General features: G+C 43.2%; 1 protein-coding gene across 1 annotated transcript in view; it reads right to left on the bottom strand.

Moving 5' to 3' along the window:
* Positions 1-17,506, bottom strand: part of LPIN1 (lipin 1) — a 67,329-nt gene that overhangs the window by 33,455 nt on the left and 16,368 nt on the right. The window contains exons 4-8 of the mRNA XM_032213520.1: positions 15,506-15,837; positions 12,675-12,779; positions 5,781-5,910; positions 2,360-2,663; positions 31-124 (exon numbers count right to left, since the gene is read on the bottom strand). Of these exons, the coding sequence (XP_032069411.1) occupies positions 31-124; positions 2,360-2,663; positions 5,781-5,910; positions 12,675-12,779; positions 15,506-15,837 (965 nt within the window). The remainder of the gene's footprint in view (positions 1-30; positions 125-2,359; positions 2,664-5,780; positions 5,911-12,674; positions 12,780-15,505; positions 15,838-17,506) is intronic.

Here is a 17,506-nt window from a genome sequence, read left to right as displayed (position 1 = left end):
ATAGTAAATGTCAGTTTATAGCGTGCCTACTTTTTAGGAAAATAGAGTGCAGCAACTTCTGGCTCCATGTCAGTCAGATCATCTAAATACACACCATCAGCACCAAGATGTCGACTCCGTTTATCTGTAAAATGCAAAATCTTATTATTGTACAGGGCTTTGAGAAGACACATTTTTCAGATAAGGTAAGAACTTATTTGATCCGTTTAACCCAGATTTTATCAGGAGCTTACGGTGCGAAAGAAACAAATAATAATTCATTAAAAGAGAATAAAATCCGTAGCACAGAGTAACAGTGGAATAACAAACTCAGATTAGAATACGTTTTTGTGGGTGCAGAAATCGATAGGCCAGGGGTAGTCAACCTTCTTATACCTACCGCCCACTTTTGTATCTCTGTTAGTAGTAAAATTTTCTAACCGCCCACCGGTTCCACAGTAAATGGTGATTTATAAAGTAGGGAAGTAACTTTACTTTATAAAATTTATAAAGCAGAGTTACAGCAAACCCCTCCCGCCCACCATGAAAGCTGGAACGCCCACTAGTGGGCGGTAGGGACCAGGTTGACTACCACTGGGATAGGCAAATGAGATTAAGTAGAAGTTGTATCTCAAGCATGGAATTTTTTGTGGCGTCTTTCTTATTTATGCTCTCCTCCATCACAGCAAACCTATGGTTCATAGTAGAGTTTACAAGTGGTACTTGACTTACAAGAGTTTGTTTAGTGACTGTTCAGTTTCAATGGCACTGAAGAAAGTGACTTATCACTGTTTTTCACACTTACGACCATTGCAGTATCCCCATAACCATGGGACCCAAATGATCCAAATTCGGATGCTCGGCAACAGACTCATATTCATGACAATTTTGCAGTGTCCCAAGATCACGCAATCCACTTTGGCGACCTTCTGACAAGCGAAGTCAACAAGGAAACCAGATTCACTTAACAACCATGTTACTAACTTAACATCTGGCAGGGATTCACTTAACAACTATGGCACAAAAGGGGCAAAATTCACTTAACCAATGTCCCAGCTAGCAGGAAACATTTGGGGCTCAACTGGTCGTAAGTTGAGGACTCCCTGTGCCCTATTTACTGCTTGAAGGGTTAGAAAACTGCACCATTAATTCAGCATTCATCTTTGCTTTTGCTCCCCCATCTTAAGGAATCTGCTGCACCCATTTGAGGAAGGGAAAGCATGAAAAGCCTCTTTGGAACAACTCTTTTGTGACTGTTGTGGCCCAGCAGGAGCCGTTGTAGCTGCAAACAGATTCCAACAGCGAGGGGCCCTATGAATCGGCTCTGGAAGATGTGGAGGACCCAGGACAGGGTGCAGACTCCGAGCAGGGACCAGAGAGGCTGGTTGGCCACCAGGAGGCGCCTGAGGCATGGAGCAGCAGTGAAAGCCAAAGGGAGTTGGTCCCTAACGTCAGGCCCTGGAGCAGTGAGGAGGAGCTAAGGGAGTTGGTCCTGGACACCAGGCAAAGACGGGCAGATAAACGCCGACAGCAACTACGGAGATATAGAAGATAATTGGGGCCAGGTGATTGTGATTAGGCTCCTCCCAAGAGAGTACATAAGAAGAGACTTTGGGAGGAGGCTGTTTGCAGGACTCAACTATTATACTAAAGCTGGAGAAGCTCTGTCTGGTGTGTATTTCTTATCTGTGGAAGTCTGGGTTGCTGTCAAAGTCTTGTCGGTGTGTTAATTTACTGTGACTAAATTCTCTAGCAATAATCTTGTGTCGGCGTGACTCACCGTATGGAGGGGGGTCATAACAGGTGACTATATTCCACTTTTGTTTACTCAGGAAGCAACTAGCTTTCTCCTCCCCCTCATTAACTCATTTCTTGGAAAGGCCAGTTAATTTCATTGGTAACAAGCAGGGGTGGGATTCAGCCAGTTGGGACCAGTTCAGGAAAGCCAGATGCTAATTTTACATCTGGATCATCAAACCAGTAGTTGCAAGGACTGGCTGGCCCCGCCCACCCCTCCCCTCCTAGGAGTCTCCCCGCAGTTCATTTTGGATACCAGGTAATGGCCCGCGCGTAAGCTCTGAGAGGGTGAAAAATGAGCCTCCTGGAAGTTCCGGAACTCCGGAAACGGGCCCGTTTCCAGCTTCCAGAGGAGCCCAGGGAAGGCTGTTTTCGCCCTCCTGGAGGCTCAAGGAAAGCCTCCGGAGCCTGGGGAGGACAAAAATGCCCTCCCACACCATGGTGCAGGAGGCCAAGTAGGCCACGCCCACCATGGCCAAGCCCACCCAGCAACCAAGCAGAGAACCGGTTGCTTAAAATTTTCAATCCCACCCGATAGAAAAATTGTTGACAATAATGATTGGTTGCAAAAGGTGCTACATACCCTTTTTTTTGGAGGGAGAATCTGTTTTGCCGGCTGGCTGCATCAAGGATGTTGTGGCTGGTTTCAATTCTTCCCCGGCCGGATGTGGAAGGGCTGCTGCCCCTAAAGTCTCTATATCCGTTTGGGATGTTTCATCCGGGTCTTCCACAACCAAGACAGTCTCATCCTGCCCAAGATCAGGCAAGGAAGGGAGGTGGTGCATCTCTTCCGTATCAGCGCTCTGGATGACTCGAAAGTGCGTGCTTCCAGAATGATTCACAGCCACTGAGGTGCTGGATTCTTTTGGCTTGTGTGGGATGGCAGTCTGAAAAGGAAAAAGAAAAGGGTTAGGATTAGGGTTAGGGTTCCTGGGAAAAGAAAGAACAGAAAGGGACACGAAGCGTGAAAAATGAAAGCAACCTTGTTCCGCTCATATATCATAGAGCGAATCCCTCTTAAAAGTTAGGCTTATTAGTTAATTTTTGATGATTATTAAGTAGAGATTTTAGTACTTTATAGACTGTTTTAGATTAGCATTGAATGTTTATCCATTAACATAAATTTACTATGATACTAATAGAGAAATAATAACCCTAGCCAAGGTGGCGCAGTGGGAACCGAGGTGGCGCACTGATTAGGGTGCAGTACTGCAGGCCACTTCAGCTGACTGCTATCTGCAGTTCAGCGGTTCTAATCTCACCGGCTCAAGGTTGACTCAGCCTTCCATCCTTCCGAGGTGGATGAAATGAGGACCCAGACTGTGGGGGTGATATGCTGACTCTGCAAACCGCTTAGAGAGGGCTGAAAGCCCTATGAAGCAGTATATAAGTCTAACTGCTATTGCTATTGCTAACCCTAGTTAGGATAAATAACCAGGCCATAGAAATGCTAATGTATATTTTGGGTGATTGTCAAGTAGAAATGTTAATATCTCTTAGATTGTCTTAGATGTCTAATGTTCATTTTCTTAGCACATAATTAACTAATTGGGATTGAGGGAAAAGTCCTATAAATCTTATTAATAAATCATTGTTTAAAGACGGCTATAAAGTTATAATATTGTGTGGGCCTGGAGAGGAGAGGTGAGATAAACAGTAAATAACCTTTAGTTAACTACAATAATAACAATGAAATGTTAAGGGACAATATTTAATGATACAGGTGTGTTAAGGGGGGGGGATGCTTAGATATCTTACTTAACCTAATTAATTTTAGAATATGTTATAAAGGTGCAATGTTATTGGAGATCTATTGAAATTGCAAATGAATGCCAGTAGGTGGTTGTGTCTTCTAATATAAATGATTCTAGATAAAAACATGTTTAAACAATGGTAACCAAATGAGAATTATGGTACAGCGATAGTAAAATACATAACTTTTCTTTCTTGACTTAAAATGTACAGGGCGGGGCATAACCTTTTCCTAGGGGGTCACAGCAACACTTGTAATAACAACACAAATAATTCATACACCATTCGAAAGCCCATCAAAAACTGAGTTTATTGACACGATTTAATAGTCAGTATGACCACCATTAGCCCTTCGAACAGCATTCAAACGAGGTGGATTGATAAACGTCGCTCCAGCATCGCGAGCCTCTCGAAAGGCAATGCATTTTATTCTGTCAATGATCCTTTGTTCTTCCGAATCGAATTTTCCAGCCATTCTTAAAGCAAATTTAACATTTAATAGCTCATTCAATTCAGTTTTTATGGGCTTTAAAATGAGGTGTCGCGGAAGTTGTAAACTGCTGTCGATCTTGCTGTGACCCCCTAGGAAAAGGTTATGCCCCACCCTGTACAACCTGATTTGAATGAAGCATATGTAAGAATTGTGGAAGAAACGCACGGAATGTATTTGTAACCAATCGATACGCTTTCAACAAGATGTAACGAAAGATGATTTTTTTGTTTTTGTTTAACTAAAACAATAAAAAAAATTCTCAAAAAAAAAACGTTAGGATTAATTCAGAAAGTGCACTGAAACAAATCTGGATTCGCCTGCAAGTATATCCTCCAAGGAGACAGAGGCAGCCTTGCTTTCTGGTGGGATGTTTTCAGACATTTATTGGCCGCTACATCCTGGAGTAAAGTCTCATGATGACATGATCTTGACAAAACTATGCCACCTTAGCCTGGGCAGCCGCAGGATGGAAGGCCACTAGGGGATCATGTTACCCCTGAATTCTATGAAGGAACAATACTGATAAAACCCAGTTCGTATTGAGAAGATGACAGCATCATCTTCGGGATCCAAAACAGAACCTAACTTCAGTTCCTTCCTCTGGATCATGCACGAAATAATTGAAAAGGAGAGTAAGGGATCAGATTTATTTATTACAGAGACCCTATCCTCTGCTTGGAATTCAGTCCACATTTTTTAAACTAGAAGAGCGGGGACAATTCTCGAAAGCAGGCTTTACAGTTATTATGGAGGTTATTTAGTCGTAAGCAGGCATCCTGGTCAAAGGAACACTCCTAAATATGTGTAGAATTGTTTTAAGTGAATTCAGTATCTCAAATTCTGCTCAGTATTATGGAGATGTTGGAGATCAGTCAAAAACCCACTCGTACGTTAAAGGCCACAGACCAGGCAACAATTTTGCTTCCTTCCACGTATTCCATTATTGTGTTTTCCAAAGAAAGTGACAGAGGACAAATGACAATAATGCAAATAAAGTAACATGTGTTCCTTTTGCAAGCATACATTTGATTCCCACCTGTCTCATCTCCCCAGGTGCCACTGCCAAGGAAACATAAGGAAGCATCACCATCAGCTTTTGAGCTACGCTTCGCCCTTTTTGTACCAACCAGAAATTGTTCTTAGTTTAAACTCTAGCTTAACTGAACAAGCAAGTATCTAAAACATGAACAATTGTGGTTTGGACAAACCACAATTAAAGCTGACTAAAAGATGCCCAAAAGAGAAATAGCTCTTGCCCTACCTACAAAGCCATAGCAAAACACCAGGTAGAAGACCGGTCTAAGAGTCCAATATTCCTAACACTACAGTAAGCTATGGTTTAAGGCAGGGGTGTAAAACTCAATTTCGTTGTCTGGCGCATCAGGGTTGTGTTTGACGGAGGGGCGTGGCCAGCTCAATGTCACTCATCGAGGCTCTGTTTTCAGCCACGATGGCCTCCTGGAGCCCTCTGCCAGCATTGGCGGCCTTCTTGAGCTCCATTTTTGCTGGCAGAAGCACCACGAGCCGGTCCTTCACTGTTTCCAGAGCAGCCCCGCGAGCCAGATCTAAGCACCTTGTGGGCCATATCCGGCCTGTGAACATTGAGTTTGACACCCCTGGTTTAAGGTATTATCTACATCTTCCCTCTGTATCTATTAGCCACTTCTATATCCCATTCTGGCAGAAGAGAAACCTCAAGTGTTCTGGTTTTAAAAATAAATAAATCTGTGATGTCTGATTTGTGTTTCTTTTCACATACCTTTGTGGCTTGAGGTAGTTCTCCCCAGTCCCAATGCATCTGAGGATTATTGTTTGCAACACTTCTTTCCAGAGGCTTACTGATTAATTCAGAATCACTTTTAGGAGTGAGCGGTCGGGAATCCGAAGGGCTGCAGGAAGAACAGGGAAGAATCGGGAAGAGCATGAGATCAAGCAGGCTGCTCAATTTTCTATTCTGAGTGCCAATATTGTATGGACTTAATTAAGCCTACTAAATCAATTTGGATACAAGCCTTGATCAAGAGGCAACTCAAACTATTGGCCAGAGGAGGAGATAAAGCGGATGTTAAACTAAAGTGAGATTCAACATTCTGAAGCTAAACAAAGAGAGAATAGTCCCATTCTTCTGTTTGACAAAGAAAAGAGAATTCCAAATATTTCCCTTGGGAAATCAACTGCACACATATGACTTGCACCATAGCCACTGAAACACGTAGAAGTGAACAAACTCATTGTGCTTTTCCCTTTTAAGAGATGATTTGCCAAATGGTGTCCAGTACATGTTTTCAAGTAATCAGTGTTATACAAAAATAAATTGTATTAGTTTCAACAGGATGCACGCTTTAAAAAGTTGCCAGACCTTGCCTCTACCCTCCAGGAAAAAAAAAACAGAAAGGTTTCTTCTCATTCTTTGACAGAACAAGGTCAACAAAAGAGAATTCTGACTATTACTGTATATGCCCACACAAAGGAAGTCACATATGGGATCTGCAATGTGCAGAAACAGAGACAGTGGCTCCCAAAACAAGAAAAACAGCATCTGGGTCCGCATATCTTGACTTCTATCCTCTTAAGCTCAGAATTGCACAGGAGTTTGGATAACTGTGCAAAAGGTTTCAAGCTTAAAATGCCCCTTTTAAATTCCAGGCAGGTGACTCAAATTTGCAAAACGCTGTCGGAATCTTACTGGAACATTCAGAACCCCAAACAGTTTTGTCTCAAGTTTGAAACAGAGATCAAAAGAAACTTTTTTTTTTCAAGTTCAGAATACTACTGGCTTTGTTAAAACAGCCCATTTCAACAACATACAATCCAGTGGTGGGTTGCTAATCCCGTTCCAACCGGTTCGGTTGGAACGGGGCCAGCGGCGTCCTCGTGCATCTTAGCGCCTGCGCGATGCTCCAGCTGCTCACGGAGACTCGCGCAGGCGCTGTATGTGCCATCCAGCTGCTCACGGAGAATCGCGCAGGCGCTGTATGTGCCATGCGCCTGCGTGGAAGCGCAGAAGCCTTCAAAGACCGGTAAGGAGCGCGGGCGGGCAGGTGGGCCCTTCGCCGTTCCCGGAAATTACTTACTTCCGGATTCGCCGACCAACCGGTTCGCAGGGACCGCCGCGAACCGGTTGAAACCCACCCCTAATACAATCGGTCTGAAACTTGAAATGGGGTGTTTTCAGCTCACACTGTTTTCAAAAACCCTTCACTCAGTGGGGGTGTTTTTCCCACTTAGGAATAAAATTGCTGACACAAAATGATCCGTTTGAATCACTAATGTGATTGGCACCCTAGCAGAGGTCTTGCAGTACAAAGAGCAATAATTAATTAAATAAATTAGATATTTAAAGTATGTATAATTTGGGCACTGCCCAGTTATGGTACCATTACTCAATTATTGAGGAGGAAAGAAGAAATTGGTGCCTACATTTAATTTTTAGAGTGTGCACACAAAGATAATTTGGCACAATGGAGGGAGGGAGAGAGGGAGGAAGGAAGGAAGGAAGTCTAGTAGAAATGTAGTCAAAATTATGTCATCCATGCATAAGAAATAAGGGCTTTACAAACATTGATCCTCTCTATTTCCAAATAAAATATGATTCAATGGCACATATTATGGATAAATTAAAGTGGGAGAAAACTGAAAGCCAAAGGGATATAATCGTCAAGAAGAAAGAAAAGCAGAAAAAATAAGCAACTTCATTAGCTAGATAAAACCTTTATCCTGGAAAATCACTATAAAATGACCCAGGAAGAAGAATGGAAACTGCTCATTGAAATCGATGGCATGACTAAAATAAAATAAAAAATCTTAATGTAGCTGGGAGAAGGCTAAGCAACTATCCCACTATCCCAATCCAGGAAAATAATACAGAACAAAAAATTAAAATCTGGAAAGTGTAGACCCCCTAACTGAAAGCATGCTGTAAATATTTATTTACAGGCTCCATTCATTTCTGTCACAATAATAATCCCCAGAAAGAAAGCTATCCCTATTATTATAACTTGGGTTTTATTTTTACAAACTCTAGATACAATCTGAAAATTATAGAAACTTTCCTGGTTGTGAAATGCACTGATCTTTCGGAATATCATTAAAATACGCATTTAAATTATAACACCCTTGGTGTAAATATGGATAGTATAGTCGTATTCGAATCTTCTTTATTTCTTTATATTTAAGGATGGATATAACTTGTTTCATAATGTGGAAAGCTTATGAATGAACACAGGGATGGGCTTCAAAGATTTCAGCAACGGGTTCTCTGTCCAGTTGCTGGGTGGGCGTGGCCATGGTGGGTGTGGCCTAGTCAGCTTCCTACATCATGGCGGGGGAGAGGGCATTTTTGCTTTCCCCAGGCTCCAGAGGCTTTCTTCGAGCCTCTGGGAGGGCGAAAACTGCTTCCCCCAGGCTCCGGAAGCAGAGGTGAAATGCTACCGGTTCTGACCGGTTCGCTAGAACTGGTAGCAAAAATTGCTAAGGTTCTCCCGAACTGGTAGTTAAAAAAAAAAAGATTTAAAAAGTGGGGGGAGAAGGTTCTGTGACACTCAGCTGTGCCGCGTGATCGTCGGAACCTCTTTTTAGGTACCAATGAGGTAGGGAAAAAATGCTTTAGAAAGTGAAATAAAGACGGTCTGAAGACTCGTGACTCACAGCTGATCTGCATGATCGTTGGAACCATTTTTTTTTCATTTTTTAAAGCATTTTCCCCTACCTATTTACCCGAACTGGCAGGAAAAAAGATGCTTTAAAAAGTGGGAGAAAGTTGGACACACCCACCCGGTCACATGACACCCCCCCTTCACCAAGCCACGGCCACAGAACCGGTAGCAAAACATTTAGATTTCACCACTGCCCGAAACCCCTCTGGAGGCCGGAAACGGGCCCATTCTTCCCCCTCCCTGAGTCTCCACGCGGGCCCTACACTTACCTTGCATCCAAAACGGGCCACGTGGAGACTCCTGGGAGGAGAGGGGGGAGGCGAGGGGCCAGCCAGGGGTGGGATTTGGAGGTTCTCCAAACCAGCCATAATGTTAGCTATGGGTTCTCCCAAACCCGGGTGAACCCGTAGCAGCCCACCCCTGGATGAGCAGCTTGTGTACATATATTTCATTTATTGAATTTCTAGGCCGCCCAATCCCGAAGGACTCCGGGCGGCTTACAGAAATGAAAATATTAAAAAAGAATTTAAAAACAATAGGACACAACAAAGTTAAGAAGAAGCACAACATACACCCAATCAGAGGAGGGGGGGGCTGAACCTCAGTCAAGAGGTCAACAGCCCCAGGCCTGCCAGAAAAGCCAGGTTTTAATAGCTTTGCGGAAGGCCATGAGAGTGGGTAGGGCCCGGATCTCTGGGGGCAGCTCATTCCATAGGGCCGGAGCGGCAACAGAGAAGGCCCTACTCCAAGGCGTCGCCAGCCGGCATTGTCCCGCTGAAGGCACCCGGAGAAGGCCCATCCTGTGCGATCTTATTGGTCCAAGGGAGGTATGTGGGAGGTATATAAACCTGATGCAACAACAAAGGATAAAGAAACCTATTCAGGGAGTTGATGACCAGTTACTCTCAAATGTCACTCCTGATAAGAAACTTAACAACTACAGAAATGGGAAGCGTATTTTTCCCCCCATCAGACACAGGCAAAAAAAAAAAAAATACAAGCAAAAGCTCTCCGAAGGAAGGAAGCTATGAATCTATAAAAGCACACCAGCCAGTGAGTGTTAAAGGAAACCACAAGCCACAAAGCCTCCTTTGTGACAGAGGCTGTCAGCCAGTCGACAGAGTTCCCACGCCCTAAAAGGGATGCAAGCCATTAACAAGGGGAGTGATCATCCCCCAGTGGATTTCTCTTGCTTCAGAACAATTTCAGTTTCTGATTGCTGATCACCACTTGATACACTTTTTTTTTCCCCCATGAGAACCTGTAACTTACTTTTGGCTTCCTTAAAACGTTTTAAGGGGCAGTAAGCTTCAGGAGATGGAAAACGTCCAGAACTACGAGTTCTGCAAGATCAAGCTACACTTTTCTTCGTTGAAAGGGTTAGCTATGGTTTGCATTTGAGTGAAGTCTCAGAGGGCTGCGGTGCAATCTTGTCCTGCACAGCCGTGAATCGCTTTCAAATTGACTTTCCTTTGAAATGGATTCTTATCCTAGAATTATATCAGCTATTTCATCTGTCTTATTTTTTTTTATAAATAACTCAAGGTGGCAAAGATATGCAATACACCTATTCCACCCACACACACACACACACACACACACACACACACAAATAAAAACAGTGCTATGAGATGAGATGAGGGGATGAGAATGGTCAGTTCAAAGTCACCCAGCAGTTTTGGAGGTCTAGAATAATCTATCACTACATCATAAACTTATAAACTGGATGCATACATTTTTTAAGAACTGTTAAACTGTCAGAACCTGTTACTGTAAGAAAGATTGTTTTGGATTAGATTGGTTTTAATGCAAATATAGAGGCGCAGAGCCGAGGTGGCGCAGTGGTTAGGGTGCAGTACTGCAGGCCACTTCAGCTGGCTGTTATCTGCAGTTCAGCGGTTCTAATCTCACCGGCTCAAGGTTGACTCAGCCTTCCATCCTTCCGAGGTGGGTGAAATGAGGACCCAGACTGTGAGGGCGATATGCTGACTCTGTAAACCGCTTAGAAGGGCTGAAAGCCCTATGAAGCGGTATATAAGTCTAACTGCTATTGCTATTGCTATAGGGAATAGAACCTGGCATTTTCCTAGCGAAGAGCAATCTACTGTACTTCCTTGTTAATAGTTCTTCTGGCATGAAAATCGTTATTTGCAAAATTGGTTCTTTTCACTGAAGGAATAAAAATAGCCCTCAGAACCAGAAACGTTTCATTTCTGGACCCAAAATCCCTGCGTTGGCAAGCATGATACTATATAAAACACAGTACAATTTAAAAAAATGCAAGATCAAAAATTGATTGCCCAACCCTGAGGAAATCTTCCGACTACCCTCTTCTCTGCTAGTACAAACGGCTGGATTAGCAAGCAGGAAGCCGGAGTTTAAAAACCCAACTTTGGAAAGGCAGCAAAACCAAGAGTGTAAGGCGGTAATCAATGAATTGTAAGACAGGCAAGGGGAAAAGAAGGATATTTTTTAAAAAATTCTGAAGAAAGAAAAAGGAGTCAAAAGCAACTGATGAGATCTACGATACAGATAGACAGACAGATAGACAGATGGACGGACGGACAGTAGGATGGACGGTTGGTTGGTTGGTTGGTTGGTTGGTTGGTTGGATGGATGGATGGATGGATGGATGGATGGATGGATGGATGGACGGACGGACATACTGACAGATAAATAGACACTGTTTGATGGGAGATTTATACTTTTGCACAATTAATGTTACCACTTAAAAAATCCCAGACAAAAACTTTTATGAACGACTTTCCCAGTTTCCTGCCATGAGTTAGTCAACGAAATCAGTTTGAAAAGATCCGCCAATCTTGTATACCGTTAACAGTATTAAAAGGTTAATCACCCCAAATGCAATTGGCTGTTCTACCTGTCTGCAGCAGGATAGTGGGAGGTCCGGTCAGGACAAGAACTAGATAAGCTTCCCTCTGCTGGAACAGTGAGATGAGAGGGCCTCCCTATGCAAGTTCTAGGTTTACCGGATAGTATAATACAGCAGGAGGGGAAGGGGGGGGAAAAAAGAGAGAGAGAGAGATTAGGCCACATTATCCTGCAATATGCTTCAAATCAACCCATGTTGCTGCATCTGCCTCTTGGAAAGCATCCAAATTGGGTGAAACAAAAGGGAGCCCTCTAAATGACAAGATCCAGAACTGCTCGAAGCAAAACAGGAAGGCAGAAGAGTGTTCAAGAAACCACTAAACCACGCTATACAAATGCTTAACAAGAAGCTGCAAACAGCAGAGGCAACCATTACACTTTGTGGTAACCTAATCGCCTCAAATCAAGCAGCACTCAATCCTAAGGAGACATAAAGGCTTTGTATAGGTTTAGACCAACGAAAAGAACATTATAGACCTAAAAATGGATACGTAAGGCCAACGGTTTTCTGAAATTGAGCCTAACAAGATAAGAGATCAAACCATTCCTGTTAAATATGGAACGTATAGAACATTTGTGTTCTGTCAGAAGGACAAAGCTTGAACTAATCCTTCTCAGCTCCCAACTTAAAAGCTGTTCCAAACAATTCATCTTCCCACAGCTTTGAAGTGAAAGAAATCTGCTTACACACATTCACATATAACATATAGCTGAGCCCTCAATGCGTGAGTGAAGCTTGAAGTGGGAAACTGGAGTTTAAATGGCCGAAATGGAGTTTAAACCAGAGAGAGATACTCATAGCATTAAGGCCAGAAGCATGAAAAGTCTCGTCCTTCCTTTAACTGCTGAGTAGGTCTGAAAAGGAAGAATGCATGAAAAGGGTTCATCATGGAGATTGTTTGATTTATTCCTGGTAACATGCAGTTCGGCTGTTCAAATCTCACCGGCTCAGGGTTGACTCAGCCTTCCATCCTTCCGAGGTGGGTAAAATAAGGACCCGGATTGTTGTTGGGGGCGATATGCTGACTCTGTAAACCGCTTAGAGAGGGCTGAAAGCCCTATGAAGCGGTATATAAGTCTAACTGCTATTGCGATTGCTATTGTACCTCTGTCTGGGTGTCCATTCTCCATCTGAGTGGGGATGAGCAAGCACATTTATGGAAGAAACCGTCTCAAGGTCTTCATCCCTGGACAAATCAAGGATCGATGTTCTGAACATAAACAATACACAGAAAAAAGAAGAGATTTTGTTTTAAATGCCCATATCTACCACTGCATGCAGTATTAGTGGTACAACAAAAACATGTAAAAATTAATACATATTAAACCCATGGAGGCTATTGTTAAAAGATTCTAGATACTTTCAGAACATGTGCAATTTTTTTTAAAAAATGGACTCTATTTTCTGGAAAAATGTGTTTTCTAAATTTTCCATAAACATCTGAGTTAGGAATTCTTGGTAAAACCTATTATTACATTACAACATATCATACCTTGAGGCCGTTAAGGACTGGATGAGAGCTAACAAACTGGTACTCAACCCAGACAAGACCGAGTGGCTGTTGTGTTTCCCTCCCAACAATTTGGCCAACGTTCCATCACTCAGGCTGGGGGGTCAAAATTTATACCCCTCAGACAGGGTCCGCAACTTGGGAGTCCTCCTGGACCCACAGCTGACTTTTGACCATCATTTGTCAGCTGTGACCAGGGGGGCATTTGCCCAGGTTCGCCTGGTACGCCAGTTGCGGCCCTACCTGAATCGGGAGGCCCTCACAACAGTCACTCGAGCCCTTGTGATCTCCAGGCTGGAATACTGCAATGTGCTCTACATGGGGCTGCCCTTGAAGAGCATCCGGCGACTTCAGCTAGTCCAGAATGCAGCCGCGCGAGTGATCGTGGGCGCACCACGGTTCGCCCACATAACACCGATCCTCCGTGAGCTGCGCTGGCTACCTGTTGATCTCCGGGTGCGCTTCAAGGTGCTACTCACCATTCACAAAGCCCTCCATGGTAGTGGATCTGACTAGAGCCAAGGTGGCGCAGTGGTTAAATGCAGCACTGCAGGCTACTGCTAGATCAGCAGTTCAGCGGTTCAAATCTCACCGGCTCAGGGTTGACTCAGCCTTCCATCCTTCCGAGGTGGGTAAAATGAGGACCCAGATTGTTGGGGGCAATATGCTGACTCTCTGTAAACCGCTTAGAGAGGCCTGAAAGGCCTATGAAGCGGTATATAAGTCTACTGCTATTGCTATTGCTATTGCTATATTTGAGAGACCGCCTTCTGCCAATTACCTCCCTCCGTCCCATCAGATCGCATAGAGTAGGCCTCCTCCGAATTCCATCCGCCAGTCAGTGCCGACTGGCAACTACGCGGAGGAGAGCCTTCTCAGTTGCAGCTCCGACACTTTGGAACGATCTCCCCGTGGAGATTCGCACCCTCACCACCGTCCAGACCTTCCGCACAGCCCTCAAGATCTGGCTATCCCGTCAGGCCTGGGGATAAGACCCTAACCTCGCCCCACCCGAATGCTGAATGAATGTTGTGTTTTACTGGTTTATTTTTTTATTCACATTTTTTTTCCTGTGTTTTGTCTTGCACTCCCTTCCTATTAATTGTAAGCCGCCCTGAGTCCCCTCAGGGAAAAGGGCGGCCTATAAATGTTAAATAAATGAAAAATGAAATATCATGCCATATATCATATCTGAAGTTTCTTCCAGATGGACTCTTTAAAATGCTCTAGTAATTGTTCGTTGCAAATTCAATGAGGCAAACGGACGATGTTATTATCTTATTTGCTGTGGGTTTTTTAAATCTTGTTTTCAATTTATGAGAATACAGTAATTTATTTTAAGAGTACAGCAGCATAATGCTTCAAAATTACAGATACACCACAACACAATCAGCTGGGGGGGGTTAAAAAAAATAGACATTTTGATCAAATGTACATGCAATTTTTTTTTAAAAAAATAGAATTTTGAAATATTATAAATTAATCTGCGCCTTTGCCTTTATTTTATGGGCAGTGTAAAATAAATGTTCTGCCTATTCACATCTATATGTGTGTGTATGTGTGAGGGGAGAGAGAGAAATTAATTCAGAAGAAACATGGATCAAGCAACTATGTTCTGCCTATTCACATCTACATGCAAATATGTATTTTATATACATACAGTCATCCACTGTTCTCTAGGCACAATATTTTTACATCAGCTTTATCTGATCTCATGAATCCCTTTACTCAAGATTTTTTTGCAAATATTCGTTCCGTTCACTGTTACAAAACACCAATGTTAGAAAATAGAACCACAGAAGATGAATTAGTGTTTTTGGAATGTTTTAAAACTTCTAGCTAATTTTTCAAAAAGACGCCTATATGGATGGATGAAATATATCTGTGCATTTGGACAGGAAAAAGTAATTCCCTTTATTATTTTTTTCACTATTTTTTTACTATTGATTTTTTTTTCTTTTCTTGGTTCTATTTTATGGAATAAAGGACAGTAATAAACTGTCCTTTAGGAAGGCTAGGAATCTGCACTAGTAAGGACAACTAGGAGGCAGTCCATAGGCATAACCTATCTATGAGGAAAGTTCATTTACCGGTAATTACAAAAATCATAGCAACGAATTGTTTGGATGCTGTGCTGCAAATTCATGTACACACCATTTTAAAAAAACAATACAACATAAATGACAGCTTGCATTTAAACATAACTTTTCACTTTTAAGCTAAACTTTACAAGGTAACCGTAACACTGTAATTTTGCAACTTTAATCAAATTAAAAACTACGATGGATGAACATTCTATAGTTCTTGTGCCACAAAAAAAGCAGGAAAAAAATTGATTTAAGACATTTAAACGCTAAACAATACTATTGTTTGACTTAAAATTAAAAATTAACATTCTGAATTAATCAGACCCTCTCGATTAATACCTGGAAGTAGTATCTAGCAGCTCATTTTCTTCATCGGAACTCATTTCTATAGGGAACATGCTTTCGTCTTCAGTCGTATCAGCATTCTCATCCCTTTTTAAAATGTCTATTTTATGGGCGGATTTCCTTCTCCTCTTCCTCCTCTTCTTGACAGAACAACTTGCAGCCACGGATTCAGTGGCAGAAGGAGAAATAGAGATTGATAACTGCGAAGGACCAGCAGAGTCCATGCTCCTTAACCTATCCACAGAATTTCTCTTCAGCTGTAATCCCATGAGAGACGATCCCTCGGTCAAAATGGGGGACGTAGCCAAGTGGTATGGAATTGCCTCCTTAAAGAAAGGAAACACAAGTCTCTTGACATCTGGCATCTATCAACTCAAAGGTAACAATAGTGAATTCATATGCTCCAAATATGTTCTGCACCAATGAAACTTTCAAGGCCAGCAGAATATGTTATTTGAGTATTTGAGTATTTATTAATACTTATAGGCCGCCCTTTTCCCTGAGGGGACTCAGGGCGGCTTACATAAAATGAGGGGAGGGGGTATACAAAACAATAAACACACACAATACATAAAAGTAAAATAATAAGCAACATTCATTCATCATTCGGGTGGGGGCAGTTATCTTTGTCCCCAGGCCTGACGGGCTAGCCAGGTCTTAAGGGCTGTGCGGAAGGCCTGGACGGTGGTGAGGGTACGAATCTCCACGGGGAGATCGTTCCAAAGGGTCGGAGCTACTACTGAGAAGGCTCTCCTCCTTGTAGTTGCCAGTCGGCACTGACTGGCAGATGGAACTCGGAGGAGGCCTAATCTATGTGATCTAATTGGTCGCAGGGAGGTAATTGGCAGGAGGCGGTCTCTCAAGTACGCAGACCCACTACCATGAAGGGCTTTATGAGTGACAAGTAGCACCTTGAAGCGCACCCGGAGATTAACAGGTAGCCAGCGCAGCTCGCGGAGGATAGGTGTTATGTGGGTGAACCGAGGTGCACCCACAATCACTCGCGCGGCTGCGTTCTGAACTAGCTGAAGTCGCCGGATGCTCTTCAAGGGCAGCCCCATGTAGAGCACATTGCAGTATTCCAGCCTAGAGGTCACAAGGGCCCGAGTGACTGTTGTGAGAGCCTCCCAGTTCAGGTAGGGCCGCAACTGGCGCACCAGGCGAACCTGGGCAAATGCCCCCCTGGTCACAGCCATCAGATGATGGTCGAAAGTCAGCTGTGGGTCCAGGAGGACTCCCAAGTTGCGAACCCTCTCTGAGGGGTATAGAATTTGACCCCCCAGCCTGAGCGATGGAACACTGATCGAATTTTTTCGAGCCGAATTTATGAGCCGAAGTGGCGCAGTGGTTAAATGCAGCACTGCAGGCTACTTCAACTGACTGCAATTCTGCAGTTCGGCTGTTCAAATCTCACCTGCTCAGGGTTGACTCAGCCTTCCATCCTTCCGAGGTGGGTAAAATGAGGACCCGGATTGTTGTTGGGGGCAATATGCTGACTCTGTAAACCGCTTAGAGAGGGCTGAAAGCCCTATGAAGCAGTATATAAGTCTAACTGCTATTGCTATTGCTATGTGTATATAAACAGAAACCTAATGTGTTTTCCCGAAAATAAAACAGAGTCTTATTTTCTTTTGACCCCTCCAAAATAAGCACTTGGCCTTATTTTCTTATTTTTTAGGTACAGGAGGCGATGAGCATGGTCACCTCATGGCGGCTGCTGTGTTGCAATATTTTTGGGGAGGGCTTATTTTTGGGGGAGGGCTTATTTTAGCGCATGTGCTCAAAAGCCCGATTAGGCTTATTATCCGAGGAGGTCTTATTTGCAGGGGGAAAGGGTAAATGTTACAAATACATGAATATGTACCCGTAACCATCCTTTCCAAAAGTCCTCTTGACAGAAATTCTTCTGGAAAAGGCAAACTCAGAAAAATGTGCAAGTGAGGAAAACATCTCAAATTTAAGAGCTGTGGCTTGCCAGGAAGTGAGCCCTAATAA

Source organism: Thamnophis elegans, chromosome 3 (genome assembly GCF_009769535.1).
Source record: "Thamnophis elegans isolate rThaEle1 chromosome 3, rThaEle1.pri, whole genome shotgun sequence".
NCBI lineage: Eukaryota > Metazoa > Chordata > Lepidosauria > Squamata > Colubridae > Thamnophis > Thamnophis elegans.
The sequence above is the reverse complement of the archived record's forward strand: the minus strand, read 5'-3'. Positions and strand labels throughout refer to the sequence as shown.